Source organism: Sparus aurata, chromosome 8 (assembly GCF_900880675.1).
Source record: "Sparus aurata chromosome 8, fSpaAur1.1, whole genome shotgun sequence".
Classification (NCBI taxonomy): domain Eukaryota; kingdom Metazoa; phylum Chordata; class Actinopteri; order Spariformes; family Sparidae; genus Sparus; species Sparus aurata.
In genome coordinates, this window is record NC_044194.1 from 6874780 (window position 1) to 6901336 (window position 26557).

Below are 26557 nucleotides of genomic sequence, written 5' to 3' on the forward strand. Positions count from 1 at the left end.
TTTGTGATGACAAACGGGCGACATGCAACAGGTGGAGGAACTGATGGAAGGTGTAGTTATGACTTCATTATCTCACTGTACTTTAGGGACACTAGGGAGGTGTCCCCACCACTTTTTTAGAAATAGGCAGCTTCCGTTTATGAAAGCAAAAGTTGTTAAAAATGTTCTGGGGAAATAACTTTCACCAAAGAATTGTTAACTGACAAATCAGCACCTGCAGTTCAAAATAGCTGCTTCTGATTCTGGTGAGAAGTTTACAAAATCTTCCCTCTGTGGAAACATTAATTTATAAGTACCTGGTCTTTACAGAAAAAATACACCTTGAGATTTAAAAACAATAAAAACAATAGGTAATTTGAGCAAAATGCTGCCTCATGGGCCACCAATTTGGAAATATTAGTTTTTTAATTGTTTAAAATTGTTTCAATTGTTTTATATTCCAAACACGTCAGAGCAAATGCCCCCCACAGCCATGTATAGAAGGAAATGTAGGAATGTATACGTAACTATCAAATATATGATAGAAATGACATTTAAACATTTTTTATTTCAAAATACAAATTCTTAAATATATAATGAAAGTAGTCATCCCCTGGAGTCATTCTAATGGTGTAACTGTGTGACAAAAGCCTATTGTTTAAAAGAACTTTATTTCCTGTGACCTTTTCTCAAGAAATATGACGAAATTACATGATAGCCTCTTTTCAGTTACTAAGAAATGTTCACATTTATCTCAAGATTTCATAAGAAGCTTTTGGTAGATGTCAGCGATGTGATCTAGTTTATTTCTAAGGAACTTTTTGAATGGAAATTGATTAAATTACATGATTTAGTGAGTTTTAAATGATTGACGACATGTGGTTTGATGCCCTCTAGCATGTAAGATGCATTTTTCATGGATATTGTCACCGATGTTACCATCACCGGTGTTACTTTCCTTATGGGTAACACCTGTTAAAACAAATCAGTAAGCTTTCATATATCTGTATTCATAGAGTCAATAAGTTATGGTGTGATTTTTCAGACATTTTAAACTTGCAAATGTGGACTTTTTTGTAGAATGACGCATTACAGTACAGTTAGACTAAGGCTGAGCTAAAGCCTACAACAGAGGTGCTGTGATTAGCAAAATAGCTAAAATAGAAAAAGCTTTCCGAACATAGATCGTTTCATCCTATTTACAATATTTTGAGATACAGTATACGATAGTTACTTACAGTACACTGCTGCTTGCTTAGGAATGTGTCCTCCTTTCTAACAAAAAAATCCAGATTGCAGTGCCTAAAATTGCCAAATGATGAAAAATCTGACCAATAAAATCTAAAAAATTTAAAGATTAAAATCTAAATGATGTATACCATGTCAAATCTGAGCCCAAATGTAACCAACATTTTTAAAATAAAGCCCTTTGTTTGTTTTTGTTAGGTCTGAACAACTAGTCAAAATATTGCTGAAATTGCAATATTGCCAAGTGCAATATCATAATCTATCTTCAACGTTTTGATAAAGGTAAAATGTGGCACAATATACCCTGATAAATTAGGCATCATGGTGCTGTTTGACCCCAGCTAAAACCATCAGACCCAGTTTATATTTTGTTCAGTTCGTGTTAATTGATCCGTTAGTCTTGTCATGTTTGTATTCTTTAGGAACGTCTTAATCCTATCAAATGTAAACAGTATATCACTTCCTAAAGGAATCCAAAATAAAATACGAATAACAGATATAATCATGTTCATTTTATTGTAAATATGCAACAAACAGCATCATTTTTTTCTTGTTATTCATTACAAACAAAACCTCATCACTGTATTTTTCCTCTATATTAAAATGCAAGTCATTAATAAAGCCTACCAGTATACAAATGTTTAAAAAAAAAAAGAAATTATATATCTATAAAACTGCAGCTTCTGGTAATATGTTATTCACAGAGAATTTGCTAACTGATTTTTCTGAACAACACTTGATGGAGATGAGAACTAGGTGATGATCTTGACAGGAAGATAAGGAGATGATTACTTCGCCCCTGGGGAGGAGACAAGCTAAGCTCCTTGATTTGTCTCCCAGTCTGTATCTGAAATGAACACAAACAAACAAATTAACATGGACAAAAACAGAATTCCTTTTAATTCAATAAATACAATAATGTTCAGAAAGTAAAAGAAGTTTAAGGGCTAAATCAATCTAATAGTTCTCCAAAAGTTTTTCTAATCCCATCAGAATTATTAGTTACTCTAATCCCTTTTACATGTTACAATATTATTCTTCACACACCTGTCATTTTCGTTCCCTCCTTGGTCTCAGCTGGAACACCGATCCCGTACTCGTTCTCGGCGGTGACTCTGAAGAAGTAGACTCCTCCCTCCTCCAGGTCAGACACCTTGTGGGACAATCGGCGGCATTTGTCAGTGAGTCTTGTCCACCCTTTCCTGCTGATGTCCCGTATATCCACATGGTAGTTCTTGACAGGGGCTCCTCCCTCATTCTCAGGGATGTCCCAGAAAACAGTGGCAGAGTTCTTGGTCACATCTTTCACTGCTACATGAGATGGCGGACCAGGTGAATCCAAAACCCTCACATTCAGCGCCAAAGAGGCAGATCCCGCATCGTTTTGCAGTTTGACTATGTATTTGCCGGAGTCATCCCGTGTTGCACCTTCCACTGTGATAGAGGTCACGGATCTGCTGGTGCTGATCAATCCTCTCACTCTCAGATCCACATCTGCTTTGTCCCATGTCACACTCGGAACAGGTCTGCCTGTGAAAGGCACAGTCAAAGTGAAGGAGCTTCCATCTTTAACAAGTAAGGTCTTCCTCATCTCGGCGGTAACATCAAACCTGGGCTCCTCCTCTCTATCCATGGCCACATGAGGATCTGTTTCTGGACTGGGATCGCTGATGCCAATCTTGTTTATGGATCTGACAATAAACACATATTCATTCCCTGATTTGAGTCCATTAACCGTAACCACTGTTTTATCTGTGTTATGGACACCAACAGACCAGTCATCTACTGTTGGCATCCTCAATTCAACTTTGTATCCAGTGATTGGTGCTCCACCATCAAACAGTGGCTTGTTCCATGACAGGGTGATGGATGACTTGGATGAATCGATTATAGTGGGTTTTGCAGGAGGGGAAGGTAGAAACTTTGGATCCTCTGCCAGAGTGAGTTGACAAGGGAGACTGGGTTCACTGAGCCCGGCAGCATTCTCAGCAAAAACTCTGAATTCATACTCGCATCCCTCTTGCAGGCAGGAGGCTTTAACACGTAGGTCATATACTGGTTTCTTATTGACACGAACCCAGCGTACGCCCTGCTTCTCCCTCTTCTCTATAATGTAACCACTGATGCGGTTGCCACCGTCAGTGGCAGGTCTCTTCCAGCAGACAGTCATAGTGTCGCTACTTGCACTTGTGACCTCAACATCCGTTGGAGCTGATGGGATAGTAAAGGGATCCATGGCTTTGATGGGTTCACTTTCCAAAGTCTCACCTTCACCATACTTGTTCACTGCCTTTACCCTAAACAGGTATTCATTGCCTTTAATCAGCTTGCTTATTTTGCAAGTAGTTGCCATCATGTCTCCGTACACAACGATCCAAGCAACACGACTGGTTTCACACTTCTCAACAATATAGTACATTATCTCAGCACCACCAGTCTCAGGGGGGGGTCCCCATGACAGGGTACATTTCTCTGCTGAGAGTCCAGACACTTCCATAGGTCCAGCAGGTGGGCCTGGCCTGTCCAGGATCTTGCAGGTGATTGTCTTAGACGTGGTACCACCTGTATTCTGTAGAGTCAGAGTATACTGTCCAGAGTCTTTCCTAACACATTCTCTGATAAGTAAAGAGGTATGCAACTTTGTCGCAGTTATTTCAACCCTTCCCTTGGTGGCGATATTTCTACTATTTTTCAACCAAAACACTGTAGGGTTGGGTCGGCCAGAGATGTCGGCATCTATTCTTAGTAGGTCTCCTGCTTTGACAACCACTGCCTGTTTAAATTTGTCCTCCAAGATAATTCTGGGTGGCTCCACGTCATGCTGTACTGTAACAGGTCCTGTGGTTTCAGAGGGGGCACTGAAGAGCTCAGCAGAATTCTTTGCAATCACACGAAAATCATACTCTTCATCCTCTGTGAGGCCGGTCACTTCCAAGAAGGTGTCCAGTAAACTGGTGAAGTTGCATTTAAGCCAGCAACCATCTGGTAGCTCTTTACGCTCGACAATGTACCCAGTTATTTTAGCCCCACCATCATATTCTGGTTTGTCCCATGAGAGGGAAACTGAGCTGTTAGTTATATTGGTGACTGTCAGATTGCGGGGAGGATCGCACTGGTCTCTCGCTGCCACAGGCTCAGAGGCCTTACTGCATGGTCCAATACCAGCCATATTCTCAGCACAGACCCGGAATTCGTATATCAGACCTTCTTCAACACTTGTCACCTTGAATTGGTTCTCAGTCACTGGGCTCTTGTTTAACTTAGTCCACAAAATACTGCTTTGATCTTTGCATTCAATATGGTAGCCAATGACAGGGCTGCCACCATCACTGTCTGGCTTGCTCCATACAACCACCATTACGGACTTTGAAGCATTCAGAATTCTGAGGTCGGTTGGTTGTCCAGGGGGCTTGAAGGGATACTGAGCAACAACAGGTTCAGACTCAACGAAGTGGCTTTTTCCGTAGCGATTCTCTGCAGCAATACGGAACTGATATTCAGTGCCCTGTGTCAGACGGGAAATTTTGATTGATGTTCTGGCCACTGTAGCTGATACAGTCTGCCACATTGTGCTGCTTGTATCTCTCTTCTCAACAACATAATTACTAATTTCACATCCGCCAGTGTAATGTGGGGGCTGCCATGACAAAGACACAAAGTCAGCACTCACTTCATCCACACTGAGGTCACTTGGTGGTCCAGGTCTTTCAACAACATTAACAAAGATTTCAGCCGATGTGGTTCCAGCAGAGTTGGTCAGGGTCACCTCATACATGCCAGCGTCTATTCTGGTTGCATCTTTGATAGTGATCTGAGATGATGTGTCAGATACATGCGTATTTACCCTGCTTGTCTCTTTTAGCAAGCTGCCATCTTTGTTCCAGGCTATGGTTGGCAGTGGTAGAGCCTTGAATGGGACCTCGATCTTTAGGTCATTTCCCGCCTTCACATTGAATGTGTTGCAAAGCAAATTGATAATGGGCCCAGCACTGGTATCATTTACTGTAACAGGTGCCAAAAGGTACTTTGGTTCACTTTTTCCCTTTTCGTTCACAGCACTCACTCTAAACAAATACTCCTTTCCTTTAACTAGCCCATTAATAGTCACTTCCAGTGCTCTACTTTCTGAACATATTGTCCATGTATCATCTCCCTTAGTCTGCATTTCTACAATATAACATGTGATTTTGCTTCCTCCATCATGGTCAGGTTTCTCCCAAGAGAGCCTTCCACTATTGCCAGTAACATCACTGACTGAGATTTTGCCAGGAGGCAGAGGGGCTTCAGACACTTTAATAGCCTCAGTGGTCTCTGCTGGCAGGCCAGTGCCAAACTCATTTACAGCCAGGACACGGAAATTATAGAAGCATCCTTCCTGGAGATTGTCAATCTTGTACGAGTTTCTCAAACAGTTGCTACAGACGCTTGTGAATGCCAACCTAGCTTCCTCTCGCTTTTCTATGATGTAGTGGGAAATCTTTGCCCCACCATCAATGAGAGGTGCCTCCCAGGAGATTGTCACAGAGTCTTTCTTCACATCCTTTACCTCTAGATTTGTTGGTGCGCTGGGAGAGTCCAGTACTCTCACATTGATGAACGCTGATTTAGAACCACTGTAGTTCTCAGCAGTCAGCACATATTTTCCTGTGTCATTTCTATTGACATTTTCGATCAATAACACTGTGTGGGAGCTTGTTACCTCAATTTGAACACGCTCGCTGATGGTGCCACCTTCCTTTGACCATTTAACCACAGGCTCTGGCCTTCCTCTGATGGTGACAAAGAGACGTAACATGGAACAGGCTCGGACACTGACAATCTTTCTCAATGTAGAGTCCAACTCAATTTCAGGTGCCTCCAGTTTTTCAGCAGCCACCACAGACCCTGGTAGTTCCAGATACTCTCCAATTCCAGCAGCATTCATCGCACATATGCGAAAGTTGTACCCTGCATTTTCCCTCAGTCTTTTCACTGTGTAGTTTGTGTCCTCTACACCTGTGCTGGGAGAGCATGTGATCCAGTCATCCTCTGCTGCTTCTTTCATCTCAACTACAAATCCACTGATGGGTGCCCCCCCATCATAGATGGGCTTTGACCAAGTAAGAGATACACTACTGCTAGAATAATCTGTCACTTTGGGGTTGGTAGGGGGACCGGGTGGGTAAGTAGCATCACATACTTTTATATACTCGCTTGGCTCACTGGGTGTACCCACACCAGCAGCATTTTCTGCCAACACTCTAAACTGATAGTAATGTCCCTCAGCGAGTCCTGTGCATCGGAAACGCAAGTCGTTAAGTCTTCTCTTGTTGCATTTGGTCCATCTGACACCCTCTTTGTCACATTTCTCCAGGATGTAGCCATCAATCTCTGAGCCTCCATCAGTCTCAGGCCTTTCCCATGTTAGCAGCACAGAGTCACCAGTCACAGTGCTGGCTATAGGGGTCGAAGGTGCACTTGGTGTTGTGAAAGGATTTTGTGCAATGAATGGCTCTGATTCCAGGAATTCACCAACACCAAATTTGTTCACGCCAGCAATTCGGAATATATATTCTTTACCAGGCACCAGTTTTGTCACTTTGTAACTAACAGCTTCAACTTGAGAGTCGACTGCTGTCCATGTAACACGGCTGGTCTCCCTTTTCTCAATAATGAAGTGGGAGACACTGGCACCGCCATCATTTACAGGGGGGTTCCAGTGAAGATTACATTTCTCTGCACTAACAACTTTCACCCTCAGAGACCCATCTGGAGGACCAGGTCTATCCAGCACCTTCACAATAACTGGGATGGATGTAGTTCCACCAATATTGCTGAGGCTGAAGAGAAAGTGTCCCCCATCCGACCGTGTACAGTCCCTGACAGTCAGAGTTGAATGTGTGAGGGTGTTTTTGACCTCCATTCTCGGTGTAACTTTGTCAATTTCTTTCCCATCCTTCATCCACGTTACTTCAGGCAGGGGCTTCCCAAAATAGTCAGCATCAATAACGAATGTCTCACCAGCCTGAACAATCGTCGTACTCTTGAACTTAGGATCAATAAAGGCTGTGGGTCCTTCAATAACATCCTGAGCGATGATGGTTACACTTTCTGAAGGTGCACTCCAAACACCAGCACCATTTTTTGCAGTTACTCTAAACTCATAACTGTCGCCTCCTATCAGACCTGTGACTGTGAACTCATTCTCAATAACATTGGTGAAGTTTGCCTTCATCCATCTGTTATCTGGGAGCTCCTTCTTTTCAACAACGTAGCCTGTAATGGTGCTTCCACCATCATACTTGGGTTTTGCCCACTGAAGTGTGATGTTCTCTCTAGTAATGACAACAGCTTCGGGTTTACCAGGGGGATCACAGCGGTCTCTTGCCACATAGCATTCAGATATCCTGCTAGATGGGCTAAGTCCGGCAATATTCTCAGCAAAGACTCTGAATTCATACTCAATGCCTTCCTCCAGTCCACTTGTCTTGAAGCGAGCATCAGGTATAACAAGTTTGTTTAGCTTGGTCCATAAAATGCTGTTCTTCTCTTTGCGTTCAAGGTGATAGCCAATGATGGGGCTGCCTCCATCTTTGGCAGGAGGCTCCCATTCAACCACCATGCTGTACTTTGTCACTGTGGATGCAAAGGGGGTGCCAGGAGCAGTGGGCACACTGAAAGGATATTGTGCAGTTACAATTGGAGAGGTGATTGCAGTACTCTTTCCATATCTATTTTCTGCAAACACCCTGAATTGGTACTCATTTCCTGTCTTCAGTTTGGTGGCTTTGATTGTGGTTCTTACTGTCGTTGCTGACACAGTCTGCCAATCTGTACTTGTAGTTTCCCGTTTCTCCACTATGTAGTTGTCTAGCTGACAGCCTCCTGTGTATTCTGGTGGATCCCAGGAGATGGTAACATAGTCAGAACTGATCTCATCAATCCTCACAGGCCCTGTAGGTGGGTCCGGCTTTTCAAGAACAACCACAGTGATATCTCCTGTATATTTCCCTGCACAGTTGCTTGCTGTGATAGAGTACTGGCCAGAGTGCTCCCTGGCACCATGCCTGATGTGAAGAACTGTTAAAGATGATGTATTTGAAATCTCCAGCCTTGACGTTTCTCTGACTGCCTGACCATCTCTTTTCCATTCAACCTTTGGCTTTGGGTGTCCAACCACTGGAATCTCTACTTTCAGATCTTGACCGTTTTTGACAGTAAATGTGCTTAAGGTTATTTGGAGTTTTGGTTTAATGGCATTTTCCAAATCTGTAGCAGGGTCAGATTGGACGTTAGGGTTGTGTCCTCCATTTTCTGCAGAAGTGGCAGCCTGACCTGGTGTGAGGAAATCAAAACATCAGATAAAAAGAACATTCGGTAAGGCTTGCTGTGGAGGGTCCTATTAATAATACAATATTTGTATGATATCTCTATTTTTTAATTGAAAGATTTGTTCTCAGACAGAGAACATGGCATACTGCATAGTCAGTTGAATAATATTTACACAGTGCACAGTGATAAGATGATTGCATGCCTGTGACAATAACTTGGCGGGATGACGGGGAATCTATTGCTGTGAGCTTTGCATTGGTATCTGGTGTCGTACCTATATTTAGAGTGGGAGCCTTATCTTCTGCTTTCTTTCCCGCCTGCAAAAGAGAATGGTACAAGAGCTGTAAGATAAAGTAAAATTAAACACAAGCTAACACAATCAACGCAGTACCTTTCTTTTGTCTTTTTTTCCCCTGAAACTGTTATGTTGTTTGTTTGTTTGTTTGTTTGTTTGTTTGTTTGTTTGGAAGTAGATGGACTGTAGCTATATGACCACATTATAATTACTATACATGTTTAATACAAATAGGATTCTGACAAAACGAACTTTAGTGTTTAAAACAAATGTTAATGTAGGTCAAGTGAGTGTGATGTGTTGGTAATAGAAACTCTTGATGGTGTTTAAAATAACTAGAGACATGACGAACTTCGTTTGCCATCTGTTCTACTGACAGAACAGATACAACTCTATTATTATCCCCCCTCTCAAAGCTCTAATATAAGGTTTAAACCATTTCACTTAAGTAAGAAACACAGGATGTAAAGGATCATCAATCATAAAGTTAACTCAGAGATGCCCCCAATTCCCTCTGTACTATATTCCAGCAACCTTTAAGATACAATTGCTAAATATAACATTTCCAAACACAGCTGTTCTTACCTCATTGTTGCTGGCTTCCATTCTGTCTCTTGGTAGTTCCTATTTATGTGAGAGAAATTCAAAGTGAATTCAGTTGATATCTTAGTTAAGATGCACAGACGATGTGAGCCTCAAAACTGTGTGGCAGACGTACGCAGCTTTGCCAGTCACTGTCTGCTTTATCTCCAAAAGCATGCAGCGACCAAAATAACCAGGGTGGCTGATTGGCCAGCTGCTCATTCTTTCAAAGTTAGTTTAGCAACATGGGTCAGCTGGGGAAAAATGGAAAGCTCCTCAACAGTAAAATATTGCACACATACTATTCTAGTTACAAGGGGGTTTACCCATGACTTAACAATGTAGATATCCTCTAAATACCTTTGTGGGTATGTCCACCAGGGGGGTTGGTTTATATGAGAGCACATATTAAGTGAACAAGAGCCTTTCATAACAAGTGGTACAAACAGGGTAATGCTATGAAATCAAATCAGAGATTATTTATGACTCACAAGTTATAACTCAAATGCAACTCCAAGTGGTGAACATGAAAAAGGTAAGAAGAACACATAACGTATAATAGAGTTAAACTATCTGATAAAATTAGAAAAAATTTGAGAGAACAGTACAGAATAAACCCGCAAGTTAACATATACAGACACTAGACAAAAGCCTGGCTTTTAAAGACTCAGATACAATGTTAAATCCTCTCTTTCGTCAGTATTCTGTAACTGTATCTATGTCTCCCGTATAAATTGATTATCTAAGGGATGCTTTTGATGATTTGTCTGATATCTGCCACTAATGGTCACACTTTATAACAACCGTAATTCATACATGGTAAAGTTAGAATTGTTTACATTTTAATTGAGGGCTGTTCCTATCTTAATAAACAAAGAAATGCTTTTTAAACTATTTATGAGGCAATGTAAAGGTTCATTTATAATGACCATCCAATAATGTTTATAGATGAACTACACAGTATTTATTAACCATCTACAGAGTTTTATAAACATCAGTTGCCAGTTTACTATAAGCAATTGCATCATGAATGGTTTATAAAGTATTTTATTATTTATTAATAGTGAAATAACGTATTTATTTATTGTTGATGGTTATTATAATGTGTCATTTCACTATCAAAAGACAGATGTAAATAAGTAAAACTGCATTTAAAATATCAGGAGACTAACAGTAACATAAATGTACACAATTTATTGAATGTGGTAATGAGAGATTATGTGAATTTATTTCTAGAAACATTTATTCTGAAAAACTGATGCCGGAAATGCAGTAATAAACAGCCACGAGGAAGAACACATGTAACCGGAAGTAACCGATGTTGGGAGAGAAACTCGGTGGAAAGTAGACACCGGTGAGCGAATGTGGCTGTAAGTTGAAGCTCTTAAAAGATTTAAACGGTTAGTTGAAACTCTTTAAGACTTTTAAGACGTCACTTTGACACGCTGGTGTTGCAATACAACGAGATTAAGCTACAGTGTCAACACGAACGAGCTATGTGTAGTTAGCAAACAACCAATGAATCAAGCATGAATGATTAAAATAAAAAAATATATCTGTCTTATCTAGAAGAGTCTTTTTTGATTTCAGAGCTTTCACTGTCATCACACTGCAGCTGAAATAATATGATATAGGGCTGGGCGATAAATCGGCAAAATCGATTAATTCGAGTTTTTGGTTTAGGACGATTTTAAAAATATGAAAATCGAGTTTTTATTTCACTTGCTCCGCCGCCGCTCCTCATGGGCTCCCGTAGTTCATAGTGGCTCCGCCCACCGCATTGACATTCCACTGAGAAACAAACACAACAACATGCAGCGGGCTCGTTCCTAACACGGCACCGTCTCGTTAGTAGTTTGGTTTTGTAGCGTCGGACCTCGAACAAACCACCGTCCGCTGCAAAGTTTGTTCAAAGGCTGTTGTTACTAAAGGCAGCGGACCGACATTTATTTCAGCCTCTCAAACAGACGCATGTATCACAGTGGGACACTTGTTACTACGAGAAGACCGCGGCAGCCCACAAATACCTGCTATTTAGCAACCAACATTAGCGGTTGTGTCCCGTATGAGAAGAAAGGGTCCCGGTGGACAGTTGTTACGGATGCAGTCACGTTGCATATCGCTAAAGTTATGGTGCCCGTATTTACAGTGGAAACGCCGGAGGTTCATCCACATGCAGACAATGTTCGACCCCCCAGGTTTGTGCTACAAAGCCACAACGGGGCATGATGTCTCCAGCCAGAGGAAGCAGACAGACTCGTCTTCCTGGCCAAAAATGTTTTAAAAAGACAGCCAGCACACACCTGATGTCCTGTACATCTACCAACATGCAGTGTTTACTATGCAATGCATGCAGATGTTTGATTTAGTTTACATATCTTCAGGGATATAAAATACTATTTGGAAACAAAAGGCACCTTTTGCAAAATGAAGTATTTCATAAAAGTTATGTTAACACTTTATCAATACCAATATGGAGACTGATCTGTTTTTATAATAGCAAGCAATCTGACATGTTAAATATGTTTACAAAAGCATTTGTTATCAAAAAGAGACACATTCTTTTCAAAAGGATGCACTTTTATTTATTTTTTTAAATGAGTTTGAAGCTGCACTCTTTACAACAGCATGTTGAAATTTGTTCTTGAGAAGGATAAAAAAATCGCTTAAAAACGTAAATCGAGTTTGGTGTGAAAAAATCGGAGATTCAATTTTTAGGCCATATCGCCCAGCCCTAATATGATATGTCAATTATTAAATCACTGAGGTACATTAACTGGTAAAAATGTAGATATTTAAGGTGTAGGTTTTCATATGTGAATGTGTTCTTGACTTTATTATGATTTATTTTCTAGTATTTGATATTTGGCCATCACACAGATAAAATAAGCATTATAATTCCTAACATTAATCTATAATTGTTATTTGCATTTGCATGTGACGCCTAACTGAACCAACCTGGTCTAACATCTTATCCCTCACTGTTCACCAGCAGGTCCAACCATGCCGCTCCAGTTTGTGTACAGCGACCAGGACTTTGTCACGGATCCGTGTCGTGGAATGGCCACAAAACCAGCAAAGTTTGACACAACCATTAAGACCGGCTGGACGGACAGGATGGACAGGGGGCTCTTTCGCTACAATCTTGGGGACTTGCAAACGCGGATCCTGCCGGGCCCACTTAGCTATGTGGCCCAGCTGAATGTTCAAAGAGGAACACAGAGAAGAAAGCCTCAGGAGATACTGAGAATTCAGCAGGAGTTCGACGCCAAGCAGTTTAATTTTAACAAAATCAATCCAGAAGAAATCATATGTGAGATGATAAAGGACTCTGAGGGAGGGGATGAGTCCTGCAGGATGGTTGTGCTGGTCAACGTCAGCCCTTTAGAGTTTGGACATTGTCTCTTTGTTCCAGATCCATCACGCTGCTTCCCACAGATCCTGACGACGTTCATCATCCAGGTCGGTATTGAATCCGTGCTCCTGAGCACCGATCCTGGTTTTCGTGTGGGGTTCAACAGTCTTGGAGCGTTTGCGTCCGTCAATCACTTACACATGCACGGGTATTACCTGGACCGCGAGCTCAAGATAGAATCTGCGCCGGTCAAGCCGCTGGTTCCTGGACAAGGGTTTTATCGCTTGTTGGACTTTCCTGGAGGCTTTATGTTTTACACAGAATCAGGGAGCGTGGAGAAAATATCCAGAGCCATCTGTAAAGTAACAGACCGCCTTGTGGCCGGTAATATTGCTCACAACCTGTACATGACTAGAGGATGTCCGCCCTGCGATCACATACAGAATGAAGGGGATCGCCTTTCAAGAAAAGGCGTTCGTATCGCTGTATGGCCCAGATTGTCGTCCTTCGGTGCCAAAGAAGAGTCTGCCTTCAATGTTGCTCTGTGTGAGCTGGCTGGACATTTACCGTTCAAGAACAAGAAAGACTTCGAGCAAGCTACAGAGAAAGATGTGATAGAGATCACCCAGAGGTATCTTCTCCCCGATGCAGAGTTTCAGACATTAGAAGAGCAGCTTACTGGTCATTTAATGGACTCATAATGTATCAACTGGGAGTGTCATTATATTCTCACTGTATCTGTCGAAATCAAGTACTGGAAAATGTTTAGTTTTCTGCTATGATAAAAACAAATGAGAGCGTATCTTCACACTGCAAGACTGAATGTACACAATTACACTGGAAGTGCACAAGAGCACCTGATCAATAAGGATGTATTTAATGGACCTAATTGATGTGTTGTATTTAAACTGGTTGCAAATAAAATGCCAAAACCTTTTTTTAATCTTAAAACATGGGAGTTTTGTATTTTCTTTACTTTTTGTTATTGCACTGAGCAGCTTCCAGGTGTGAGTGAATGTACCTGCCAGTTCGGTCATTCCAGATAAAGAGAGCCAAGACAATAAATAAAGGATAGTTGAAAAACAAGAATGCCACAGCCGTAGCTAACAAAAGGTCATGGTTCTTATTTGTTTATGTTAAACAAATAGAAACCATTTCCCTTAATCTAAAGACGGTATGAGAAACATTAACTGCTTCCACGAGGCTGTACAGTGGTGCTCGGATGAAGGGGGCATCAAGGTTTACGCTACGCACCGTCCCTGAAGGGCACATCATCTGCCAGAATTACATCACCAGGGCAGCAGCGTGAAGTCGAGCAGTAAGATCAATGAGCATAGGTAGCTGCTCGCTTATTTATTTTTAATGAGGTTCCTCATAGGTGAGCAAGCAACCGGTGCATAGATCTATATGTTTAGATGAGGATGTGCTCAGGTGTTCCAGGATATATAGAGCACAAACATACATGCTTCATGTTATGATGAATGCGCTTTGTAGCACTTATAAAAATCAATTTTGACACATCTAGGTAAACTGCGTTTAGGGCAAGATGCACATTTTTAGTAAAAATAGTAAAAAAAAAAAAAAAATTGCATCTTGGTTTTATCTTTTCAAACTTTGCCCAAAGAGTCACCCACATCATTCAGTCAAATCCGGGCTTGTTGTAGTCTGGTCATCAGCAAGACAGCCCTGCATGGAAGTGTTTAATGACCACAAATAAGAATCTTGCCATGTCTGTTGAGTAAATAATGGGAACTCTACTCTGATTACTTAGTGATGCTGCGTCATGCTCACATATACTGTATATGCAAAATGTGTTTTTAATACACAAATGACAATTTGAAGCTAAGTAAGAGATACAACTAAAAATGCACCACTTTCCTTTTTTAATCATTTATCCCTTTAGATCCTCAGCCCTGGGGGTCAACTTAAAGAAGCCCAAATAGACTCAATAGAGTGTGCTATGAGGTGTACTGGCGTCACATTACATATGTTTTTGTGCGGAGGTTCAGATTAATCAGAGAGGGGGTGACTGCACACACATTTTAATGTAGATATGTATGGCAAGAGGCAAGGATTTTTATTTGTTTCTTAATGTGATTGTTTTGGTAGGACAGGGGTAAACTCAAATTCTCCAAATCAGGATTATGTTTATAAATGTATTCCTGAACAATAACCATTTTACTGGGCTTAATAATAATAATAATAATATATAAATACTAGCTTGTTTCTAGTTTCTTTTGTTGGTTTGAAGCAGTTTTGTCCACATGTCGTTACAGTTTCACACATAAAGGGAAACATGCACATGACATTTATGAGCTGCCGTACTGCTTGAAGCCTGTACATGTGTCTCACTGTGCCGACACAACAAACAGGTACGGGACAGTCAGGGCTGGATCATTCTTTACTATTTACATTTTGCTCTCCCTGAGTGCACATTCGCTCTTTTTTCCACTGTCAGTGTTACCGAATGCAAAATGAGTCGAGAGAAGTTTAGTCTGGCTGCTGCTTCATCATAGATAGTTGTGACCAGACTATTCACACACAGGCTCCAGTTTACACATTAAATCAGCCGACGATATTGTGAGAAATGCACTTATTTGCTTTTTTACCAACAGTTAGGCTACACAAGATATTTAAAGTCACTCTCATGCTTGAAGCTAGAGCTAGCACCCAATTATCCGGTCAAAAACTGGAAATTGAGAAACAGCTAGTCCGACTCTGATATGACATAAATGACATCATGAGTAAAATCTCACGTTATCCTCCCTGAAAGAAAGGTTGTTGGTTTCACATTTACCAGTTTTTTTATGCTAAGCTAACCAGCTGCTGTCTCCCTCCACATATTGAACTTACTGTACAGACATAAGAGTGATATCAAGTGTCTTTCCCTAAAGGTTGAAATATTCCTTTAAAGGTGACCACGCTCTCCCACATGAAACCCGTCTGTGGATGAAACGCAGTGGTTTGCGCGATTTTATCACGTTCTGCATCTCAATCTGCTGAATCAAATCTGCCGGCCGAGATATTAAATGTGATGAGTCGCAGTGACGACACATTAACAGCAACACATCCAAATTCTCACAACAAACTAAAGAGACAGTTTAACTGTTCCAGTTTCAACACTTTACACTTGTGTTTTCTCAATTCTTTGAGCACTTAAATGCAAGAAAAGGCTTAAATATGATGAAAATTATTGGACAATTATTTATCAAACAATTTCCCTACAGTAGACAAAAAACTCGACTTGAGTATAACAAAAAGAACGGAATCCTTGTCTCAACCTTGAACCCCGCAGCTGTGATGGTTGACTAAGTTAAACCTGTCGTGCATCTTTGTGATGGGGCCCAGCTTGGTTACATATTATTTACAGTTGATGCCTCACAGAACCAGCCCTGCACAGAGTGGATGAGAACGTCCCCACCCTGCCTGCAAGCTGATATTTACAAAAAAAATGCTGTTTTTTTATATTATAACTGTAGGGCCTAAGCAGATTAGTATAACAGGTATATAGTATAATAGCAGTACTTCCAGGATGTCATCTTTCTCCTGTTTGAGCAGGATTGGAAGCATGTGTCACCTGTCCTTTATCACAAAACCAGGAGATTAGTTAGATAAACAGTAGATTTCTACATTTTTCATTATTTTGTATGCTGATTGATACCCATGCAAAGTGGCTGGCAACAAAATATTCAACATTTTAAAAGCATTACGGTTTAAATAATGGAGCTTTTCTCTAGCTTAAGATGTATCCACACCTGACAGGTGGGTCTAGTTCAGGTGCAGGGAGTGACTGTGGGAGGTTCATTACTCACGTTAAAGCAAACACCCACCTCTGCTCATCTCCACTCGTGCTCAGGATGCTCAGGATCTTTATAAACATCACTTTTATACAAGACAGCTCCCTTGAGTAGTTCATTGAATACATCTTTCTTTTTAAAAAACAAAGCTACAAAAGGTCCAGATTAACCAGAGGCAATGGGCTGCGTTCAAAGCTTCAGGGAAATATGTGACCGTCAAAAAAATACTAATGTTCGCCTGAGTCTTCCAGCAGTTTGCTTCGTGTGGCAAACGGCCATGATCATCCTGTTCGGGGTTTTTATCCGTTACAATGAAGAATCGGACACACACTGGGTAGAGCACCGGAAAGCTAACAATATATCAAGTGACATCGAGAACGACTTCTACTTCAGATACCCAAGTAAGTGACTTCAATTTGAATTTCTAGTTTATTTTCCAAAAGTCTAACATCTCAATTATTGCTTTTATTTTGTTAATTTCCTAAACTAGAAATCCATTCATCTTTACACACTTTTTACTACTGCTGTATACATCCACATTCAATTATCTTTTTTTTTTCTATCTGTTTTATTAGTTTTTGGCTGCACATATGCTGTTTTCCTGGTAGTAAAATATGTTTCTATACTTGAGGTACCATGTTGATAGCTCTCAAGACTGTGTTGATCAGATTATTCCTGCATCGCTGACAAGGACACCCACAGGTGCATTTCCCAAGGGGCGTTTGACTCCTCTCTGGCCTCTTTTTTCAGTTGAACTGAAGGTGGCATGTCGACACTTATCTCGTCATATAACGGATAAAAAGAAATTTCTGGTCTTAGAAAAATGGTTACCTGCCACTTGAGGTAGGGTTAATTAGGATATTGTGTGGGTGTGGTTGAACTGTACACTTCCCCCGACAAACCCAGGGTGCCGGTGTCAAGCTATCGTGCAGCTACGGTGTTGGATGTCAGATGATAAATGTATGTCCTGACACAGTCTGCTTGTCACGGGACCAAAGTCACGGAACCTTGTTTTTCCAAACGCTCTCCTCCTCCTCCTCCTCCTCCTCCTCCTCCTCCCCGTCAGTGTCTGCAGCCTGAAATGTCTGAAGCCTTTCCTAGTTTGTCAGACTATAAAAAAAAAAAAAACACACACACACACACACTATGATGTGATAAAGGGCTGTTGTTTTGTGGCAAATTCTTCTATGCAAACTATAATGTTTCTCAATACAGTGGGAACCTATTGTGCCCTGAGGTGTGTCGGGCGTCCACAGTGCTGTGCTGTAAATGATACTGGCTGGTTTATGCTGATACCCACATACTGTTCTTTGCTGGTTACTGAAGATATTTACTGTCTCACAAAGAAACAGCCACCTGTTCCAGAAATGCTTTCATTTTCCAGCAATGGCTCGATCTCCCCTTGTTTTATGTAATGTATGTGTGTTAATAATGCTTATAATTATCATTGTGGAGCTTGAGGGCTCATTGATGACCTCAGAAACAGCTGCTTGGTTTAGAAATTCTCAGCACAAGCTCTTTTTTTCTGAAGCCTTCAACCTCATCTCAAGGACTTCCTCCTGGTTGTCTGTCCTCACTGAGGCGTACTTCGTTTTATTCCTTAGTGTTTTGTTTATTGTTAGAGGCTTCATACACCTGTAGTTCTGTACCGTTGTATAAATGTATATGCACGTTTAATTCAAAAGCAATCTATAATAAAAAATTGATTTAAAAACTCTTGTCTCTCCATGTCAAAATGTTGTTTCAAATATATTTCTAGTTCCTGTAAGCAGGTACCGTAAAGGTCCAATTTGTCAGATAGTTTATTGTTGAGTCTTTTTCCTAACAGGTCCAATATCAACTCTTTGGGCTAGTGGCTGGTCAGCGCCTGTATCAAACGAATTGGGAATAAGACCCAAAGATCTCACTAATTAGATCTTTAATATAGCTCTGTATTATCATAACAAACTGATTCAGAAAGTAACAGTAAATTTACATCATGTCCTTGAGTCATCCTCACCTGATTTCCCCTTCTTACCTAAGAATACCCTCATGTGACCTCGCAGGAGACGTGTTGTGAAAGCAAACCGTCTATACACACATGCATATAGATCATGTATACAGTATATCTGGCACGTCATTAATGTGCATAATAGTGCTTATGTAACAAGATCATGGGTGATCACAGCCGTGATTGCTGACCCAGTGGGATAGAATTATGATTTCAAAAGATATATGGCATCATCATTTGTAATTTGTTGTACATATAATGTGTTTTCTATCTTTTTTTAAATTGGAAAAATTTATCCCAGGAAACAAGAGTGACGTAGCTGTCAGAAGCCAAGAATGTGTATTGATTGTCTTATAGAGGAAAACATCTCAACAAGAGCAGCAGCAGCTCCAGAGTCTGTCTCCAACCTGCTGTCATCAGCGTTATGTTATACATGCCGTTACACCAACAAGAAATATATACGAAATTCTTAAATTTGAAAAATGTATAATTCCTAATCAGATTTAAAACTAGAACTATAAGAAAATAGGTGGGAATGACATGATGGGGCCCTCTTTGGGCAAATCATCTATTATTTTCTTAAGGGGGAAGAGTTTCTGATCACTGCAGTTGCCACATTTTGAGACATTTCTCAGGGTAACGCTGCTTTTTCCTGATTCTCCCACTCTCCTCGAAGGGGTCCCACTGGGTGGAGGTGGCAGCAAAACACTGTATGTTGCCTTTGTGGGAGGTTTATAGCTGTTGTTGCAAAATGTGCCGATATAAATGGTCATCCTTATCTCTCCCTTCTTCCGTCAGGTTTTCAGGATGTCCATGTGATGATCTTCGTTGGATTTGGCTTCCTGATGACATTCCTGAAGCGGTACAGCTTCGGTGCTGTGGGTTTCAACTTCCTCATCGCAGCCTTCGGCCTCCAGTGGGCGCTGCTGATGCAAGGCTGGTTCCACTCCCTGGACTACACTGATGGAAAGATCAAAATAGGAGTTGAAAAGTAAATTAATTGAGCGAAATCCCATGTAATTTTGAATGAAAGTAACTAACAATAGAAAGTCATGGCTCAGTTGATGACTGTGGAGTTTAGGGACATTTTCTTGGGAATCGTGACCGACAGGAATCTGTTTCTGTACCTGCATGGCTTCACACACGGATACACAGTGAGGCAGATAAACCTGTCTGTCTGACTGACACAATCCATAAAGATAATTCATATGTTTGTGGACTCAGTGGTTAGAAGGTAAACAGAAACACTGAGGAGAAGTGATGATACTGCTGAAGGGCTGCCAAGTCACTGTGTGTGTGTCAACAGATATACGACAGGTGTGTATGCTATGATACCTGTGTAAGTGTGTGTGTCCGTCAGAGAAATGAACCTGAGTCACTGTGACTTGGACTCAAGTGTACTCAAGTCACTTAATGACTCGTGACTTGACTTTAGACGTGAGGACTTGAAGGCCTGAACTCTTTTTGTTTCATGTTTGATTGTGGATTTGTTTCCATAGATGTTTATTTGAATAGTGGGTGGATACAAGAAATCCTTCATCTGTTCATAACTGACATGTGACTTAAGTAAGGAGTTGGCTCTCTGTGGTTGAATATGTGCATCTTTAGCCAACATGAGTGCCTGACATCTGATTTTCTTTCCCTTCCTCAGCCTGATCAACGCTGACTTCTGTGTGGCCGGATGCTTGATCGCCTACGGGGCGGTGCTGGGTAAAGTCAGTCCGGTCCAGCTGATGGTTATGACTCTGTTTGGGGTCACATTGTTTGCTGTGGAGGAATACATTATCCTGAACCTCATTCATGTAAGTTGAAACCATTTAATTTCAGTTTTGATCAAATTAATTTATAGTTATTTCAGATGTAGCTGATGATGTGATAACAACTTTTCAACCACACCGACATAGTGATAGTTGAAATGTGGTTAGTACTGAGCTTGTGTCCATATTGTGTGACATGGATGAGTGTTTGCTTGTGGTTTGTGGTTTATGCCACTTCACAGTCGTTAGCGACTTATCAGCACCGCTGTAACCCCGTAGTTTGGCAGCGACTCACTACAGAAGGTCTGGGATGTGACCAACTTTGATTAGACTTCCAAGTGTGAAGGGAAAATATGGAGAAAACACAAAACAGCTGTTGATTATACTGGGTAGAGACTAAAAATCATTGTAGTAATAAAAAAAAACAGTCAGCAGAGAAATATAAGCATGTTTTGCACAAAAAAATAGGTTTGTAATATGTAAATTATACATCAGAGTTTTTAGTACAATATTTAGAAGATTAATAAAACTGAGAAAAAAATAAAATCAGATAATATTGAGGCTTCACCTCATATCTGTAGCTAATGTATCTGTTGCTACGTCTACTACTAATATTAATGTGCCCTTACCTGAAGGCCAGAGATGCTGGAGGCTCAATGGTGATCCACACATTTGGAGGTTATTACGGTCTTTCCATCTCGTGGATGCTCTATCGGCCGAACCTGGACCAGAGCAGTCGTCTGCAGGGCTCCTGCTACCACTCGGATGTCTTTGCAATGATTGGTGGGTAACGTTTTGTTTTTTTTTAACAGCAGGGTTTTTAAGGTTTCTTACACCATGATCTCCCGAACACTTTCTCATCAGGCACCCTCTTCCTGTGGATGTTCTGGCCCAGCTTCAACTCGGCCATCACGGACCACGGGGACGGGCAGCACAGAGCCGCCATCAACACCTACCTGGCTTTGGCCTCGACTGTGCTCACCACTGTGGCCATCTCGAGCCTCTTCCAGAAGCACGGCAAGCTAGACATGGTAACGACATGCTTCAAATCAGTCACAAACACTCGCATCAGTCAGACATTTCAGATAAAAGATCTGGGTGTAGATGGGGTGTGTACTCTGTTTGACCTGACACAGTGAACACATCATTCACTAACATTAGTCAAACGGACACTCAGATTCCTTCCGTGACCGATGCAATTATTTCTGCGTGTGTTTTGTCAGGTTCACATCCAGAACTCCACTCTTGCCGGAGGCGTCGCAGTGGGAACTGCTGCAGAGTTCATGCTGATGCCTTACGGGTCTCTGATCGTAGGCTTCTGCTGTGGTATCATCTCCACACTGGGATATATCTACCTCACGGTATGGTATTGATTGGTTTATTGTGTTCTAGCTATGATGAGATAAACAGCTGTCAGGGTTTCCAGGCAATAAGCTACAAAACTGCAGCAATTTAAATGAAAATTCAAAACAATCTGACTCCCCGCAGAACAAAATATTGTCAGATTCCCCTTTTGTCTAGTTGATACATTTTCACTTGGTGTCTATATTTGTCTTTGTGGGGTTAGAGGTAAGAGACAAGCTATCTTATTTTTTAGCCCAGAATGTTTTCCTCTTTATGCCACTCACTGCTTTTACCCCAAAATCAACTCAATCTAAGCTGTTAAGATCTTTTCAACTGTTCTGTCTCTCTCAGCCATTCATGGAGAAGCACCTGAAGATCCAGGACACATGTGGAATCCACAACCTGCATGCCATGCCGGGCGTCATAGGCGGAATTGTGGGGGCCATTACTGCCGCAGCCGCAACAGAGTCAGTTTACGGCAGGGAAGGGTGAGTGGAAACCTGCAGCCAGAAGTCAGAGCAGCTTTAAACTTTGTTCGATTAAGTCGGTAAAAGATTGTCAACCAGTAAACGATCTGAAAAAGGAGGCAGTCCTTTGCTCTGAAATAACAGCAACCTTGTTCTTCTATTAAAGGCTGGTCAACACTTTCGACTTTGAGGGTGCTTTCAAAGACATGGTGCCCACGCGGCAGGGCGGCCACCAGGCTGCAGGCCTCTGCGTGGCTATCTGCTTCGGTATAGGCGGAGGCATCCTTGTCGGTAAGGAATAACTGCTGCATCCCCCTTTTACGACCATGTTACTGAAATTACACAGTACGTATGCAAATACAGCGTTTGAATAAGATGGGTGTTTCCGGACACTGTAGTTTAAATAACGTGCGTGTTGGGATAAAGATTGTGTTTGTAATCCCCTCAGGCTGTATCTTAAGGTTACCTATCTGGGGAGATGCGGCAGATGACAACTGTTTTGATGACGAGTCGTACTGGGAGGTGAGAGACGAGGCTTTACAGCTCCGAAGAGGTTTTGCACAAATTATGATTTGCTGAGATGAGTTGAGAAACATATTCTTTCCTCTGGACCTTTGATTAATCAACAGCACCAATCAGCTGCTCTGGTCAAACTTGCTGATTGGAGACTTTTCAGATTTGTCTCGTACAATTCGATCTGACGAGAAGCTTCAGGTCGGGCTGTGATGCATTGCGAGAGACACCGTATTCGTACTGTATAGACATAGTGTGTCTTACTTTGATTTACAGGAAAGATACGCTCAGTTTGTTATGCTTTTCCTTCTCAGCAACATTATACTTCCTCGTGTTGCTGATCCCGTGGTTGTGTTTACACTCGGTGAATGATCTACCATCATTCTGCCGCCTCTATTTACAAAGAAACACCTCCTAATTTTCCACCTTGTGACATTATCAAGTGCGCGTAGCTTCATACTTCTTGTTGATGGCGTGTGTTATTCCAGGTTTTCTGACTCATTTTGTTAAAACTCTCATCGTTCGCAGCTACCTGAAGATGAAGAGAGCGTCCCACCGATCCTTCAGTACAACAACCACATGCGGAACAAAGATGTGTAAGTTGTCCTTTAAGTTCATCTGACAACAGTGTTTCTGGTCATGCACATGTGCTATTCTCACACCAAACAAGCGATGCAGGCATAGTGGCTGCGTTGCTGGGAAATGTGCTGCATTCAGTGTCCTCTTGGTGGCAGCAGATCCAAACTTGCAGAGGCTACATGTGCTGGGAATATCTATTCACAGTAGGAACACAGGTTTCAGGATGCGGCTGTAGACAGCATGGCGCCGCTGCTGGTCCCTGTCACTCAGCGTGGGACAGAGATTATGAAATGCTGATGCAGACCCTGCACGTGCTCTGTGGCTCCAGGTGAAGCTCACCTGTGCTGTTTGTTGTTGGGGGGGGGTTCAAAGCAGAGCTCCACACATTGCAGCTCTACAAAGTGACCTTGGAGGTGTGCAACAGAAGACATGTTTATTGTGGAAATAAAATTGATACTATTTCTCTGCATCTTTGGGATCAGGCCAACTCCAAAACAAGGGCTGCTTGGGAAGTAGAGCTGGGAACTGGATTTAGGAGTAAGGAGTGGTAGAAGACCGCCGAGCGTGGGGATTCTAACTGACATGTCGTGTAGTCGTTTCTTGAGACTGTCAGAAATGTACCCAGAGCTGGAGGATATGTGACGTTTAAACCCACTTTGTCATTTCAACCATATGCTTTTCTTCTTTTGATGCAACTTTTAAAATGTCTGCCACTGAAGGAACACATCTACAGCCCCTGTCCAGCAGTTGTCATGTTCAGGAGCCCAGATCAATCAGGTTGATTAATTCTGTTCTTAAAGAAATGACTGATTTCAGTGTAAAATCTCATAACCTTCCATCCTTCAGTTGCTCAGACATACTGTGTTGTCTCTCCTTTGGGAAATTAAATATACAAAGACAGGATATCATGATAGTGACCTTTTTATTTTTTATTTGGCAACATTTGTATTATCATACTTTACAGACCTGCAGGCAGGATGTGTATTTGTTGGTCTGTCAGGGAATTAGAGGTTTTGTATGCTGTTTTATTAATGTAATATATAAATGCATACATACATTCTATAAATTGCATATGTATAATTACACACACATAAATATTTCTTTTTAACAATGTACATCTTTTATGTCATGTCGTTGTAATCCACCTTTCCGTAAAATTGTGTCGCAAAAACAAACGTGAAACATGAAACATCTACAAATCTCGATGAATCAAACTGTGTTTTAATGCAGGTCACGACATAAATTACATTCATCAACGCTTGTAAATAAAAAATATTTGATTTCATAATATTTACATGATAACTGTGAGCGTTCCGAGGAAGAGCGGTCGTTTTTCACATATTATGTAATATTTTGTTTGTTTTTTTTTTTCCTTTCCAGAGAGGATTCAAATTTCACCATGGAGGCCGTGAGGACTTGATCCTGGTGGCTCCCTGTTTTCTACACACGTGGTCCGTTTGTTCCTTTTTATTCTCCTGCTGGACAAAAAAATATTCATCTCATGCAATTAACTGCCCGCCAATCAAAACCAGTTATTTTTTCATGCAGTAAATGAATTTGCCTAGAATCTAGTCTTAATATTTCTGTTTGTTTGTCTAAATTGAAAAATTAAATGTGAGCAGAATATGTTTATTCTGTTTTCTAACATATTTATTTTCAGATTAAATCGGTTAATATTCAATCAAATATTTATATAAATACTCTATTAAATATGTGACATCATCATCGTTTATAGGTGGAGTGTTTTCCCTTATTTCAACACTGAGAGAATCTTTCTCTTGTTTCACATAAAACAAGATATAATGGAGTTAAATATGCTTTGAATCCATTATATGTATTATACATATATATGTGATTGAGGGCAAAATATTATTAAATGACATTTGCTTCAGACCAGGTTGAGTTGCAGAAGATTTTGTGAAGATTTTCCGCTGGAGCTTTTTTTTTACATCCTGTATTTTTCTTGATTTCGTGTTTTAACTCTGTGTGTCGCGTTGCCGTTAGATGCATTAACACCAGAACTTTATTGATTATTTAGTGTGTCTTCACGGAGAACTTTTATATTGAGAGTTATGATTATGGAATTTTAACAATAAGAGCTGTGACTGAAGTTATGCTGTGACATTTAAAAAAAAAAGGATATTTACCGACACTTTACTTTAACCCTGAGAATTCATGCACTTCATAAACACTTATGGTTTGTAAGAAACTATAATGTGTTAGTAAGAACAAAGACTCTTAGTTATAGTGCTGAGAAATACAATTATAAACGCTGAAACTACAAAGTGCATTAAAGTGTATCATAAACCATTTCTTCAATATTTAGATATTGATTAGAAATGCAAAAAAAATGGGTTTAAGTAGAGTGTTTTGCAAATATTTGTGTTGTGTTGAAAAGTGAAACGTTTGCTCACGGCAATGTAATTTCAAAAAATTGATGAAGAATTATTATTAAAGTCGTAAAACCTTATCGACGGTGATACGTCGTGGTTTCTTTCTCGTGACAAATGGACAAAAGCGTCTGCTGAATGCTCTAAATGTACAAATGTAAACCATGATCAAGATATATGTTACTCCCGCTGCATTTGAGTTCAACAGACCAAGTATTTTGGCAACCACAATTATGGATTAGAACATGACGATTAACCAGTAAAGAGTTTTATTAGTGACATGTTTTTCCACGTTTTGTTTCCTCTCTCGTTGGGGTCAGACTGACGGGGGAGAGGTCACACCCTTATTGCTCTCTCGGGACACTGTGGTGACCAAAAACAAACCAGAGACGAGCCTCATCGTCGTGTCCTCGGGTCAAAGGGTGGCAAAGGGCGAGGTCACTGACGGGGCTGAAGACATATGCTGGAGTCAATCATATGAAACTGATACACAGGGTTCTTCTGGATTCCTACTCTGATTATTGGTTCGGTCGGTTGGGTTAGAAATGTGAGGGAGCGGATTAATCCACAGTTCAATAAATGGAACACAATGTCTATTAATACTAAATGTGTCATTTCAGTCGGTGGTTTATTTCTGTAGTCCTGCTGTCCATCATTTGCTGATGTAATCTCCATGTGCGCCGTCGTCTGTCCACCTGGCTGCAGTGTTTGATTGGTTGAAGCCGGCGGCGGCGGCGGCAGCAGCAGCTCGGCAGCTCGTGGTGGGAGTGCGAATGATTCCCACACATGAGTAGCAGCGAGGAATCCATCTCCTCGTCCAGTCTCCTCGCTAACAAAGGCAGGCTTAGTGCTGTTTTCTTTTGTCATCAGTAACGTGTTTGAGTAAAGGAGGTAATGGTGCCACAAGTGCTCCAATTAAACGAGATGCAGCCCTGCTGGGAAGAAAGGCT

The 26557-nt window shown here is 41.1% G+C and overlaps 3 protein-coding genes across 12 annotated transcripts; 2 read left to right on the forward strand and 1 right to left on the reverse strand.

Moving 5' to 3' along the window:
* Positions 1-3: 3 nt before the first annotated feature.
* Positions 4-13721, forward strand: gdpgp1 (GDP-D-glucose phosphorylase 1). 9 transcript variants are annotated; one of them, XM_030426680.1, is made up of 2 exons: positions 4-50; positions 12408-13721. In XM_030426680.1, the coding sequence occupies exons 1-2, from the start codon at positions 23-25 to the stop codon at positions 13469-13471; spliced, it is 1092 nt and encodes a 363-aa protein (XP_030282540.1). In that variant the 5' UTR covers positions 4-22; the 3' UTR covers positions 13472-13721. The 9 variants fall into 9 exon arrangements, with proteins under 9 accessions (XP_030282540.1, XP_030282541.1, XP_030282545.1 ...); XM_030426681.1 differs by having other exon boundaries at positions 8-50; positions 12411-13721; XM_030426685.1 differs by lacking the exon at positions 4-50 and adding an exon at positions 10658-10785.
* LOC115587074 (titin-like) lies at positions 1718-9589 on the reverse strand. 2 transcript variants are annotated; one of them, XM_030426677.1, is made up of 4 exons: positions 9419-9589; positions 8813-8855; positions 2275-8541; positions 1718-2074 (listed from the first exon to the last, which is right to left on the reverse strand). In XM_030426677.1, exons 1-4 carry the CDS (start codon positions 9437-9439, stop codon positions 2043-2045), a joined length of 6363 nt encoding a protein of 2120 aa, XP_030282537.1. In that variant the 5' UTR covers positions 9440-9589; the 3' UTR covers positions 1718-2042. The 2 variants fall into 2 exon arrangements, with proteins under 2 accessions (XP_030282537.1, XP_030282536.1); XM_030426676.1 differs by having other exon boundaries at positions 8813-8879; positions 9419-9554.
* Positions 13722-16643: 2922 nt separating the features above from the next.
* rhcgb (Rh family, C glycoprotein b) lies at positions 16644-25687 on the forward strand. Its single transcript, XM_030424818.1, has 11 exons — positions 16644-16968; positions 19356-19548; positions 20209-20359; positions 20950-21097; positions 21179-21345; positions 21538-21675; positions 22010-22146; positions 22292-22416; positions 22574-22647; positions 23167-23234; positions 24598-25687. The coding sequence occupies exons 1-11, from the start codon at positions 16746-16748 to the stop codon at positions 24635-24637; spliced, it is 1464 nt and encodes a 487-aa protein (XP_030280678.1). The 5' UTR covers positions 16644-16745; the 3' UTR covers positions 24638-25687.
* The last annotated feature ends 870 nt before the right edge of the window (positions 25688-26557 follow it).

Bases quoted from the DNA above. Each gene is read 5' to 3' on its own strand.
- LOC115587074 (XM_030426676.1), bottom strand. From the start codon at position 9,439: ATGGAAGCCAGCAACAATGAG. The intron at 8,880-9,418 runs GTAAGAACAGCT...TTTATCTTACAG, and splicing joins TGGAAGCCAGCAACAATGAG to CTCTTGTACCATTCTCTTTT. The intron at 8,542-8,812 runs GTACGACACCAG...TCCTCACACCAG, and splicing joins GGCTCCCACTCTAAATATAG to GTCAGGCTGCCACTTCTGCA.
- gdpgp1 (XM_030426678.1), top strand. From the start codon at position 11,481: ATGAGAAGAAAGGGTCCCGGTGGACAGTTGTTACGGATGCAGTCACGT. The intron at 11,614-12,407 runs GTTTGTGCTACA...ACTGTTCACCAG, and splicing joins GACAATGTTCGACCCCCCAG to CAGGTCCAACCATGCCGCTC.
- rhcgb (XM_030424818.1), top strand. From the start codon at position 16,746: ATGGGCTGCGTTCAAAGCTTCAGGGAAATATGTGACCGTCAAAAAAAT. The intron at 21,346-21,537 runs GTAACGACATGC...GTGTTTTGTCAG, and splicing joins AGCACGGCAAGCTAGACATG to GTTCACATCCAGAACTCCAC. The intron at 22,417-22,573 runs GTAAGGAATAAC...TAATCCCCTCAG, and splicing joins AGGCGGAGGCATCCTTGTCG to GCTGTATCTTAAGGTTACCT.